Source organism: Panthera leo, chromosome E2, assembly GCF_018350215.1.
Source record: "Panthera leo isolate Ple1 chromosome E2, P.leo_Ple1_pat1.1, whole genome shotgun sequence".
NCBI classification, from domain to species: Eukaryota; Metazoa; Chordata; class Mammalia; order Carnivora; family Felidae; genus Panthera; species Panthera leo.
The window spans coordinates 56,685,807-56,698,892 of NC_056693.1; the positions used below are offsets into that span (position 1 = coordinate 56,685,807).

Here is a 13,086-nt window from a genome sequence, read left to right on the forward strand (position 1 = left end):
GCCTCTGAACCCCGCCGCTGCCCGCACCTCGACCACTCAACAGCAGGGGCCATCATGTTGAATGAAAGGAGCCGGGCGCTAGGGAGAGCTTCCGTCTGGTTCCACTCACACGACGCGGAAACACAGGAGACACGATTGTGCCCCTCGTGGGTGGGTGGGCTGGGGGGTGATAGCAAAGGGGCTGAGGTGAGGGGCTTCCTGGAGGCCGGTCATGTTTCCTGCCCTGGAGCTGGTTAACAGGTTAACTCGGTGAAAAGTCACTTGGGATTTCTGCACCATCCGGAACGTACGTTATGCTGCAAAGTCATAAACAACCTGCCCAAATGTGCCAAATGTGCAGCACCTCCACTCGACCCTCCTGGGGAGAAGGAGGAACGCTGGGGTCTAGGGTGTGACCAGGCCTGCAGCTGGGCATTGTGTGCATGGTGGGCGTGCCTCTCACACCCAGGGCCTCAGTTTTCTGGCTCCAGTGACCCGACCCCCTTCTCCCTACTCGGGGGTTGCAGGGTTTTGTTGGAGGGCAGGCGTTGGCACAGTCCTGGGCTTGGGACCTCGCAGGCGCCCAGGAAGTGCGTCCCAACAGGCCAAACAAAACACCATGGCTTTTAACGACAGCCTGGGAAAAGGCCAAGATCACCATCACCTCCCGCGGTCCCCAGGACAGGGCCTGTCCGCTTTTCTCCTCCCGGGCTCAGTGCGGGGCGGGGCCTCCAGGGGCGGGGCCTCGCTCGGAACGGAAACGCGAGAACGCAGACCCTTCCTTCCGGCCCGTGCCGCGAACTACGATTCCCACAACGCCTCGCGGTCCCGCGGCCTGCCTCCGTCTCGCGAGAGGAGGCCGCAGGGGGCGGGGCGTGTGCGCGGACAAACGGAAGTGCAGGTGACGGTTGAGACTTCGCCGCCAAGCTGGGAACCGGGGAGATGGCCGAGACTGACCCCAAGACCATGCAGGACCTCACCTCGGTGGTAAGGGACGCCTGCCGAGCCCGACGCCGCGGGAGCCCCGGACCGGAGCGCCCTCTCCGTGGCCGCGCGGGGCCGGGTTTCCAGAGGCTTCGCCCGCCGAGGCCCCCAGGCCCGGCCTCCCCTCCCTTAGTCGCGCTCGCCTGTCCCTGAGCCATCCCCCCGCCCCGGACGACTCCCCCAGTCCCCGCACGCCCCGCTCTCCCCGCGCCCCCTCACGCCCCGAGGCCTCCACCCCGCCCAAACGGGAGGAAGGCCCGGCGAACTGTGGCAGCGGCCGCGACGGGAAAGGGCCCACTGGACGGGCGGGGAAACCGAAACCCGGGGAGGGAGAGGCCCCGGCCGGACGGGCACCGGGCCCACCCCCTCCCGTGCTGACCCCGCGCAGGCGTCTCGGGGCAAGCGCGAGGTGCCGTGTGTCACCGTTTCGTAGGTGGAGACGCTCCTACAACAGATGCAAGATAAATTTCAGACCATGTCCGACCAGATCATCGGCAGAAATATCCTTTGTACGCGTGGTCAGCCTCGCCTGCGTCCGGGCGGCGGTGTTGACAAACGTGAGGTTTGCGGGACAGCCTCAGGCGGTCGTTCCCCACCTTTTTTCCTTTTTTTTTTTTTTGGTACTGATTTTGGATGTAGTCTTAGGTACTGTGCCAAGGGCTGGGGATACAGCTGAGCAGGACCCCTGGCCGCGGGGGACTTCCAGTCTCCTAGCAGTGTAGACTGCTGAAGTGACAATGTTCCCTTTAGTTAGCCCATGCAGACCGCGGAAGCTTCGGAAGGTTGCAAGAACTTGCCCAGGTCCCAGAGCTAGTAAAGGGCAGGGCTGGGAAGTGACCGTAGCCCCCAGACCCCTGCACTCTTGGCCAGCAGAAGTCGGTACTCAAAGGAAGCTGGAAAAGGCAGTTCCGCTGAGACAGCTGTGCGGGGGGCCGAAGTCTCCAGGGGCCCTGGAGGGGAAGGGTGAGGAGTGAGGGGTGTTGGTTGTGTGTGGCCTTTAACTTCACCACTTGATGACATGAGCAGTCGCATTGACGACCTGGAGAAAAACATTGCAGACCTCATGACACAGGCTGGCGTGGAAGAACTGGAAGGCGAAAGCAAGATCCCAGCCACGCCAAAGAGTTGAAGGTGAGGGAAGGGACAGCCTCGGGATGGCGTGTGTGCGTCGCGGTGACTTCCGTGCGGTCAGACTTGCTGCCCGTCACTTCCCAGCCGTGATCCTCGCAAGCGTCTCTTGTACCGGCCCCTCCGCGGGCTCCAAGCTGGCAGAATTTTCATGCCGAATTCGTTAGCAGGAGTTTATTTTCCCAGTGTTTATTATTGAGAGCTGCATCCGTGTTAGTTAAGGTAATTGGTTAACATTAATTAGGTAGTCACTGAGTTTATATCATGGCAGCCAGAACCCAAGAAATGCGTTTCGTTGGGCTGAGAATTCTTACCACTGGCAGATTTTTCTTCTTCTTCTTTTTTTTTTTATTTTATTTTTTTTTTGATAACCCAGACCCCACATTGCCGCCTCCATAAATGCTTTGAATTCCTGCACTAGATACATACCAGGACGGCAGCTGATTGTGACTTCAATGAACTAGATGAGGCCACGTTAAGCCTTCACCCTAGAGTTGATTTAAATTCCCACCACGTAGTTCCAGATACCCGAGAAGAGACGAATAATTTGATTTAAATTCCCACCACGTGGTTCCAGATACCCGAGAAGAGACGAATAATTTGATTTAAATTCCCACCACGTGGTTCCAGATACCCGAGAAGAGACGAATAATTTGATTTAAATTCCCACCACGTGGTTCCAGATACCCGAGAAGAGACGAATAATTGAAAGGAGCCATGTAGCGAGGCCGCAAGATGCACTTGGCCTCCAGTTTCCCCGTAGTGAGTTTCTCGTTTTAAGGCTTTCCGTGAGGATGGTAGCTACATCTTCGCAACCCGAAAGTAGTTTGGAAACTCCCTTTTCTCTCATCCCATTTTCAGCAGTTGAATTCACTATAAAAATAAAGTTTCCGGAGAATCTTCGGTAACTCTGGTGCCAAGCAGAATACACAGCCAAAGGCACCAAATTCCTTTTGTCTTCTTAAGTGTGCTGGGCATGTCCTGGCTGGACCAGATCCTAAGTAGCTGTAAAATACAGGTTGCTTTGAAGTCCAAGAAAATGGAGACTTGGGAGGTAAAAGACCTGGAAATTTGCTGTTACTCTGACCGATTGGGTTGATCCGCTGTGTGAGTGAGGCACACAGTTCCGTGTGGGTTGTCCGCTCTTTATTCCTGTGTAGGGGTGTCCTGGGAAATGCCCTGCCAGTCGTAGAAGCTTCTGGGCCTCCTACGGCGGGGCAGTCCAAAGTCCCGCCACAGTGAGTGAGAACATCCTCCCGAGAACTGCAGTGACGGGAGGTGAAGTGAACTAGGAGACTTTAGTGATGGGGATAACAGCAAGAGAAGCTGGGATGCATTCAGAAGTTTTTAAGTAACGATTTGCAATCGATCTGTTGTATCTTTGTTGGGGCATCTGCAGAGCAACTTAAGTTTAGCTCCCTAGAGGGTTCTCAAAGGGTTTATAGTTGCTAATTGTATGTACCATTCTTGTCCTTCTCTGAACATAACATGTCAGATGGTTTTTTCTCTTCCAACAGGTTGCTAATTCACCCTGAGACCCGGAACACCGTTTTTACAAGCGAAGAGAAGACCGAATGGCTTTCTGAAGCAACTACTATGCGTAGACAGGTTTTCTGTTAGAAAGTGTGCGTTCTTACCACATACTACATAGTTAGTTCATAGAGTGATTCTCCCCCCAGTTTCTTGAACATGGTAACGTCACATCTTGGACCTTGGTCAGTCGTGCTGTTAAATATTAAACACTAAAACTTTGGCGGTTCCTGCATAAAATTGTCAAGTTTTTTAGTGTATATTTGTGAACTCATCGTTTTCTATCGTTCCTTTTGTAGTAGTTGCTGTTTGATGAAAGTTGCTGTGTAAATTTTTAGTAGACATATGGTAGGTCCTTCAGTTCCAATCAGATTTTGTGAAGGAAGACGTTTGGCAAGTTGACGACTCTGATTCTCAGCACAGAGTGACTTTTGAGCCGACACCAAATAGCACGTCGGTGATACTTTTCAAGTGGTGCAGAACGTTTAAAAATTGTTCGTTCAGGAACCTCTGGCGCTGCCCTGTTGCCAAAATTCAAAGTTGAACCGCAATTTGATGTCTTAAGGCTCTGAGGTCAGACGCCAGAGTAACGAGGAACGACCACTCCCGCTTCTGTGTGTTAGAATTCTCAAATCTGGAAAATGACAGAACTGCCTCATGTAGTGAGGCGTTCATTAGTTAGAGTTTTGCATGAGATTTGAACACTTGCGTAGGCCCCTGTGCTGTTCGTCTGCGATAGTCCTCGTTGAAAATCTGGCAGGATTTTACGACCCAGCTCGCCGTCTTGTCTTGGAGCTACTGACCAGGAGAAGGAACAGAACCGGAGAGCAGATCATGCTAAGTTCGTGCCATAGCCCGGCTTGAAAATGGTAAATGACTTGTCATAGGCTCAAGTTTTTAAGATATACTGTTTCTTTAAACGATTTCTTACCTAAATTCTTACAGAGTAATGGTTTTATTATTGACCTTACAAGACAGGGGTAGTAACTCCTACCAGTCAAAAAGGCAGTGCCCAGAGCGCTAAGCCTAGAGGCCGGCCCTGACCGTGCACGAGGTCCCTGTGATTGTCAAAGCAAACGTGACCCCGTCTACAAAAAAAAATGGGAAAAGTTGAGGGATGGTCTAGTGCTTCTTAGAAACCCTGAATGAACAGTGTGAGTTTTTTTTTAAAGTTTCCTATATCACCAGTCGTGTTTGTATTGCAAATATATAATATTATTGAGAAATAACTTGTCGTATTTATAAATAACGTAGGTAACACAAAGGAGTAAGTTTCCTCTGAGCTGAGTGAATGACCCACTGTTACTGCCCTGCCACAGAAACTCCTCCGATGGGCCGGTAGGCCACGCCGTGCACGTGCACGGCTGAGCCGCGAGCCCCGGGGCCCCTGGCCTCCAGCTGACAGGAGCCCCGTGTGCACGATGCTCGCGAGCCTGGTCAGTGGCAAGCGGAAGTGATGCGGCCGATTGCTGTCGGGACTTGGGTGGGAGTTGTCTTCCTTAAGTGACAGAGATTTCAGAGGCAGGCTCCCCTGACCAGGAATACCCACCATGAATAAAGGTGCCTGAAATCCTGTTGTCAGAGCTTCCTTTGTGTCACAAGTGATTTGTGTGGTTTTCTACGTTTTCAGATTATAGGTGTGCGCGCCGTGTCAGATGAGGGGCTAAAACCATCACAGGATTGCATACACGTAGCCCAAGGCCAAAGGGGAAAGGGAGGTGTGGGCAGGGCTGTGTCGTGTGAGAGGGGGAGCCACCTTCCCACTGCTGAGGGCGGCTGGTGCCTCCCGTGCCCCGGACGCAGACCTTCCCCAAGCACATCCAGGGCCGCTTGTCCTGGGCGAGGCCCTGGGAAGGAAGGCTTTAGGTCGCTTGGGCTTAGAAAACTTGCCTCCTACTCCATTCGCTTCATGAAAATTCACGGGGCAAATTAGCATATTAAAGGCTCTGAGGTCCCACAGCAGAGACGTGTGATTTAACTTTCTCACCTGCCAGTTTCCAGATTATTTGACCAAGGATCTTTTTTTTATACTTAGCACCTAATTAACGTTTGATTGAACTAGTGTGTGTAAAATACACATGGGGAGATGGCCGTTAAAGTAATCCAATAAATAGCTTTGGATTCAATTTATAACTGCCCGCATCCCCGAGCTCACTTGACCTGTCTCCAAGCCTCCGGGCAAGACTTGACTTAGCCTGATATCCAATAGCTTTGTGACCCCAGTGAGGCCTTCACTTCTGTGCAAGGGGATGGTTTTCCTCCGCGGTGAAGCCGGGAATGCGGCTGCCCGTGCAATTACGTCACCCCGCGCTGGCTGCCCACCCCCTGGCGGGTCTCGGCCCTCCTGGCACAACCCGTGTCCACCCGCTGCCCCCTCCCGGGGCTGCAGCCACCGCTAGGTGCGTCCGTCCCGCGGGCGCGTGGCCGTGGTGGTCGTGGCGGGAGTTCGCGCGGAGCAGCACGGCCCGCCTCGGATCCAGCCGGGATCTCGGGGCGGGCAGGTCTGTGCCTCTCTCGCTCTCCCACCGGCCTTTGCCCGTTCGAAGACCTCGAGGAACCCACTTCGGACCCGGGAGTGTCAGGGGCTCGCGCCAAGCCAGACAGGCGGAAGTTCGACCCAAGGCCCTCGCCTCCCAGCCCAGGGGGCCCGTCCGCTTCCCCACCAGGCCTCTAGCTGGTCCTTTCCTTCAAGCCACAGGTTTTTAAAGCACTTTCATCTCATCTGACCAATTTTGTTTTCCCACCGTTTCATTTCCAGTAAAGTCCCATCATGTTTGACCTTCTCAGAATAAACCTCCAGTATTTGGGGTAATTAAAGGTTAATTTGTCTTTGAGAGTGGTTGGCATCCTAACGGAACTTTTATAACACTGTTGCTATGGGAACATAGAGTCCTCTAAAGCATCCACTGAAAATGAACTTCTTTAAACATGCTGTTTGCACATTGAAGGTTCTCTGTAAGGATAATTATATTCCTTTTCTCTCAATCTCTCTCTCTCTCTTTTTTTTTTTTTTTTTGGTATTCTGCAGCTTATACATTTTAATTAGATTTAGGTGGAGGAATTGGCACCTTATGTCGTCAGATCTAACCCTGAACAGTAACTGGCGACAGTTAACAGTCCTAGCCGGCACCCGTTACAAGTGTTCCTAGAAGCCACCACCATGCGCTGGGCAAAGCATTCTATGTTACTTTGTCTTAATCCTCAGGACAACTTTGAGTGAGGTTTGTAATCCGGTCAGTCCTCCGTTTAAACAGAAGGAAGCCATCATCAGGGGTCGGGCAGGGTCGCGTGACCCGGAACTCTGCCCACAGCTGTCCCACGGCGGAGCCCACGGCTCACAGCTGTGTTTCGTCTGCCTCCGTAGGAGAGCCAACATCTCCCAATACTGATGGCCGCGCTCCCTGGGAATCGTCAACCCACTACCTCAGCGGATCTTGAAATTCAGTTTCAAGACTGATTTTGTGTTTTCAATGACACGTGACCTAAATTCGATAATAAACATGTTGATGTGAATTTTTATTCAAGATTAAAAGTTTTCGGGGCTCGGAGAAAACATGTTTTCCTGGACTAGCTTCTTTTTTGTTTCTTCCTGGGTAAGTGATTTGAGAGACAAGTCCAGTTGAGTGAAATTCTCCCCTTGACAGAGCCATGGGGAATACTAACTACTGCTTTTCTCGTCCGGTTCCTTTCTAACCCAATCATTTCTCATGCACAGATTTTATGCCTGAGACCCACCCTGGGGGAAGAGAGAGCCCCTCTCACAATGACGGATTTCCTTACCGTCTTCTCGGGACACTTTGTTAACGACAAGACAACAACAACGACAACCCAGATGAGTACAGAAGTCCTAAAAAGGTACCCATGCGGCCATCACCTGGAATCTTAGTCTACCAGTAATGTTAAGTGTCTGCTTTGAGCTGCAGGCTCTTTGGGAAAAAAAAAAAAAAAAAAACTTTTTAGTAAATGGAAATGGGGGTGGGGGGACGTGAGTCACCGCCCAGACACAAAAATCAGAGGGGCCGTGGCAGCATAATACCATCAGCCCCACAAATCACTTTGGAAATAGGAAGGGAGCTGGTTTCTACACGTCAGGCTGACTCTTACAAAGGAGTCAATTCGAATGTTTTCCTCTCCTACGCTGAGGCTTTCACCAAGAGAGGCGCCTGGAAGTTCCTCAGACACCTGCCTAGGGTTACATTTGTATCTAATAGATAGAGAGCATCTGCTTCCTTGGGTCCCTGGCCACCGCGGGTGAAATGTGATGCTTTGTCGCTCTCTCCTTGAGCAAAGCCAAAGCACGTTTATATAGCACATTCGTAAATGTCTCAGGGATGCTACCCTGCTCGGTGGTGGTAATCTGTGCTCTATGTCTATAGCTCCCTATTAGGTGGGTCCATTTTGACCAGTTATTCATATCGGACAGGGGGAAATGTCTGCCTTCCAAAGAGAAACAGTACTGTTGCCCAGGAAGAATTGCCCGAATTTAGGATCGAGCTCTTTGGACACGCTTAGCTGCCAATAACAGCACTGCCTTGTCAGCCAAAGGGGGTGGGATCGCTTCCCAAGGTGACAAGTCCGAGGGAAGGGTAGCTCCGGGAAGAGTGAATTCCACACCTCCACGACGCGCTCAGGGACCCGGATATGGACCACCTTGGTGCATCCCACAGAAAGAGAACACCTCTCTCCCTCCACGTCTTTTTAAGGTTGAGGAGAATGTTTCCCCAAAGGCGTTCCTACCTCGCGGCCCATCCCTAGATGCCTGTGCCTGAAACAATCCCCGGCAAGGCGACAGGCCCCGCGTGACAGCTGTGCAACTCTCGGCTTTCGGTCACGACCTGGGGGCTGGGGGTGCTACTGGCATCAGGTAGAGACCAGGATGCGGCTGAACATCCTACGTGCACAGGACGGCCCTCGCCACAGAGAATTAGCCGGCTCCACGTGTCCACAACGCCAAGGCGGAGAAACCCCAGCTCAACCCGTTCTTGGTTCAACCTGCGCCTGGTTTGGGGCCCCTGCTAACGGCCCCTGGATGCTCCTAGGAGGCGAGACAAGGAACAAAACCAGGATTGTGGTGGGCACCCCACAGTGCGTTACCTCTTACAAGATGCAGCTTCCGGATTATATATGGTAACACCGGGGACGGTTAAATGAGGAATTAGCTGGCTCTCAGCCTTGGCTGCACATGACAGTCCCCCGGGGAGCATGTCAGAACCCCATGAGCAGGCAGCACCCAACTCCACCGTGTCAGAATCCCTGCAGCCGGTCCGGACAGCAGGGTCTGTTGCAAGCTTACATTCGAGAAGTTCTGTCTAGTGGTGCCCATGGGGCGACGGCATTCGCTGCGCACATCAGATGGGATTCTGCCCACCTGCTGTCTACCCGGCTGACATTCCCCACTCGGGAGTCAAGACGGCACCCGTTACCTGGCGTTCGGTGCCAGTCACGTGTCGCCGCTGCTTCGACGGCTGGATGGTGCCACCCCGTCGGGAGGATTTCTGATTCCCTGACGGCTGATGTCTTGCTTCCCATTCGCCTTCGTCAGGCATCTGATGGCTGGGCGCTCTGCCAGGTGCTTTCCCGGCCTCAGAAACGGCCTCAGAACCCTGGGAGGCTGTTGACATTATCAACAGTTTTCAGAGGGGGTCCTTCTCCCTTGAATCGGCCCTCGAATAATCCCTCCCTACACCAGTGCTGTCACTTCATTATCCCTTACCTTTTATGGGTCCTGAGAAATTGTCATCAAAACGCAGCGCGCGTTTCCAGAAAGAAACTTTAAATATTAAATACCTTAAAACGGAAGGCGTGTTATGCAGACGAAAACCCAGTTAATTTTGATGGGCTGTGGATAATCATCAGAAGAGTCATTTCCGGGAATTAAAATATTATGGTTGTTTCTTTTAATGATACTCTCTCTCTCTTGGAAATGTAAGAGAACCACTTAGCTGATGCTGCTCCAAAATCCTGTCGAGGTCAAGGTTGGGCCCAAATTTTTCGTGGACCAGCAGCCTGGGACTGGCCTGGTGTACAGATCACAAAGCTGGAAGTGCTACAAAACGGTGTCCTACAAAGAAATCAGTCTCTGATGTGTACCCAACCTGTGTTTCCTGGGCCCATATTAAGCATCTTAAAGAGACAGACTCTTTTGAAACCAGCTGTCAAAATCAAGCTGCCTTGCTAACAGAATTCCAAAAAGGTTTCTGATTGCCACAGGTCTGCACTGGGGGCTGTGAGCCCTCATCACTGGAGCCAGACCTTCTAGAATCCTTTTTCTGAGAGGTCGATTACATGAAACATACATCTTGCCGGCATCATCAAAAGGAAACGCAGTTAAGATTCTTTTAGTGGGTCAATCTCATTTTCTCATGGCAGACAAGGCTTAACAAGGATCTGTGACCCAACTTTGTCTTCCTCACAATGGAGAGCAGACCCCGTAGGACCCCTCTGGCACAGCTGAGCCAGTATTTCTGGAATCACTGACTGAGAAAATTTCCCTCACCGTGAACCCTGCCAGAAATTTCTTGGGCTTATTCAAGCTTATCTGTATTCCAGGACGATCCTGGAAAAAAATTCACCAGTAATGCTTTGACAAGTTACTGTTTGGTAAGTTCAGAACTTACAGGGTCTCTTTTGTACTAAGTAATGTAATAAACTGGGCAAGAATTCTTTGAAACTAAATTGATGGGGTAGGTTATCTGCTTTATGCCACATTTAACACTGTTGAAATGTTAAGCGTTTTCTTCCTGGGGAACTAACGACTGGTCTCTTCTGGATTGTATAACTTCTTGAGATGGCTCTGTAGTTGGTCTTGATTCTGAAAGGTTTGCAATGGCATCTGTTCTGGTCACTTAGAGCGCTGACAATAGTCATTCTTCTGCATTCTACTGATACTCATTTTCCATAGTTGGTTCTGAGAATGGGTGTTTGTTCTGCCTGGGCTTCAAACAAAACATACAGCCGGAGAATATGTCTTCCTCAGAGACAGGTTCCTATCTATGGCCCCGCTTCTTAAAAGGGGCCCCCAGGTCAGTAGCATCAGCATTCCCAGGAAACTTGTTAGAGATGCAGGTTCCCAGGCCCCGCCCAGTCCCACTCCATCAGAGACCCTGGGGGTGGAGTCAGGTGGCCAGAGATTTAACACACCCTCCAAGGGGTTCCGATCTCACTCCAGCATGAGCACCTGAGCATTAGGGTGTCAACCTCGTTCCTGTCGTCCCATAGCTTTGGGCATCAGACTAATCAACACAAGAGCCCCCACCCCACCCCGCCATCCCCGGGGGCACTGATCAACAGGCGAATCCTGGCCTCCTCTTTTGTAAACCCTGATCCAGTATAGACAGGGCATGGGCTGGGGGTTCCACGTTGTTCATCAATACCCCAGTTTATTGTTTTTATATGTGATTTCCTACACACAGAGGAGGACCGCACGGCAGATAATCCCATGCTGAGTCACTCAAGCTTCAGCAGCGGGTCCTAAGGTAATTTACAAGGAATTGATTCTTAATTACCCAGAACAGGCTAGCGTGACCTTTCCGGCCCAGTGAAAAGAGGTGTGGGCCCTCCAGCCCAAGGAGCTGAGCCTGAACAGCCTTCACACCATGAAGACCTGAATCACTTCAAATCAATTTGCTTCTTATTAAAATGTACTTCAATAAAAAATCATTTCAACTCTTAAGCCACAAAAGGATATCCAATCATTTAAAGCTTCCTGAGCATTTCAGCTGATTAAAAAGGTTTTAAAGAGCACAGTAAATATTTTACTAGCAGGAGAAGTTATTCCATAAGGAGATTATTTATTAAAAACCAATAACTTATTAGTCATTTATCTTTATTTTCGTGAACGTGCACACTCGATCCCGGCACAGCATCTATTTCCCAAAGCAGGTTAGCCTGTGAGTTGATGATTTTATAATATGTAGATGTGTTGAAATAGCATTTAACTTGAGAAAGTAACAAGATTTTACTCCTAACAAGTGAGAGATCTGTGAAATTACATTTTAAAAGAACTTTTGGAGGGTTTTAAGGATAGTTTCAGGCACTTAAAAAGAAATCACATTTGCCGTTTTGAAAAACAGATCAAATTTCTCATTTATCTTTTGAGTTATGTTTCCTAAAGAAAGTCACTAACGCAGGACTGACTTTTTTTTTTCTTATGGGTAGAAGGAAAGCATTTTAATACTTGAGCCCAAAATGAAGGCACTGAGTTCAGTATTTATGGTCCAATCTTTTATTTCAATAATAAAAGGAATTAGAATCCCTTCAGTTGCAGTGACTCAAACGGCTTAAACAGTAGGGATATTTAATGACCCCATAAAATGAGAAGGTCAAGAGGCTCTGGGGACGCTTTGCGAGTCAGTTCCGCTCTGTCCTGACTCCAGGCTGACTGCACGGTGCCCCCGCTGGCTCTCCGTCACCCAGACACAAACCCCCAAGCGTCACCCCAACACCACCGCCCCCAAGCTTTTTCTGTCTGTCCACATCTGTTAAGTTACATGGGTTAAGTTGTGTGCCCCCAGCAGATACGTCCAAGTCCTAACCCCTGGTAGCCGTGAAAGTGATCTTATGTGGAAAGTCTCTGCAGGTGTCATCAGGTTCGGGCGAGGTCATGCCAGATCTCCACGGGCCCAAATCCAGTGACTGGGGTCCTTTTAAGAAGAGAAGAGACACAGAGACCGACACGGGGTGAGCACCGCATGACAACAGAGGCTGATCCTGGAGTGTTAGGTCCCGTGGCCAGGAGCATCGAGGATGGCCAGCAGCCTCTAAAAGCTGGGAGATTGGCAGGGACCGGAATCCGCCTCCCCGCCTCCGCCAACCCCCTCGGGGCTGGTGTTTGAAGCTCGCAGGCTGTGCTCAGCGTTACATCGGTCTTCGAAACTAACACAGTCTCCAACATTTAGAAGAGCTAACTGTGCATTTTTGCAGCTTTCCTGGCAGCGGGACGTGGCTGGTTGGCGATGCCCTCCTCCAGGAGAAGTCACTGAAAACCTGCCAAGTGGCTCCGGGAAGGATCCCACTGCCTGGTGAAAGGGAAAGAAGGGAAAGAAGTGGGTCCCCCCCTTTCCCCTGCTTGAACTCGGACAGGGCTCAGATCTCGGAGCCTGAGAAGGGCAGCGTGGGGGTGAGAGAGAAGAGTGGGGACCCACAGAGAGAGGAAGAGGCTGGATCCTTGAAACCCTCCCTCAGAGTCAGATGGCACCCACCGAGGGACACACGAGCAACAGAAACCATGTGTCATCAAGGCTTCTCCGGGTGTGAACCGTCCCAATGACGGGGACAGGAGTGTCACAGCCCATCTGAGGCAGGTAGGCGAGAGGTGGGCTTGGCTCGTTCATCCTCTTTCTCCCCCTCCCGCTCCCACCCAAGGCCCTTCCCCCACCCCCACCCCCACCCCCCGTGCCCATACTGCTCACAGCCAAGGGGACTGGTCACAGGCTCACACTGGCCACTGGTCAGACCACCTGGGGT

The 13,086-nt window shown here is 51.3% G+C and overlaps 1 protein-coding gene and 1 long non-coding RNA gene across 2 annotated transcripts; both read left to right on the forward strand.

The window, feature by feature from the left end:
* Positions 1–817: 817 nt before the first annotated feature.
* HSBP1 (heat shock factor binding protein 1) lies at positions 818–3,856 on the forward strand. The gene is made up of 4 exons (XM_042919423.1): positions 818–966; positions 1,397–1,463; positions 1,974–2,094; positions 3,609–3,856. Exons 1-3 carry the CDS (start codon positions 922–924, stop codon positions 2,090–2,092), a joined length of 231 nt encoding a protein of 76 aa, XP_042775357.1. The 5' UTR covers positions 818–921; the 3' UTR covers positions 2,093–2,094; positions 3,609–3,856.
* A 3,372-nt stretch (positions 3,857–7,228) lies between these two features.
* LOC122208402 lies at positions 7,229–11,293 on the forward strand. The gene is made up of 2 exons (XR_006197221.1): positions 7,229–7,476; positions 8,325–11,293. It is a non-coding gene; the product is annotated as an uncharacterized LOC122208402 (long non-coding RNA).
* Positions 11,294–13,086: the final 1,793 nt, after the last annotated feature.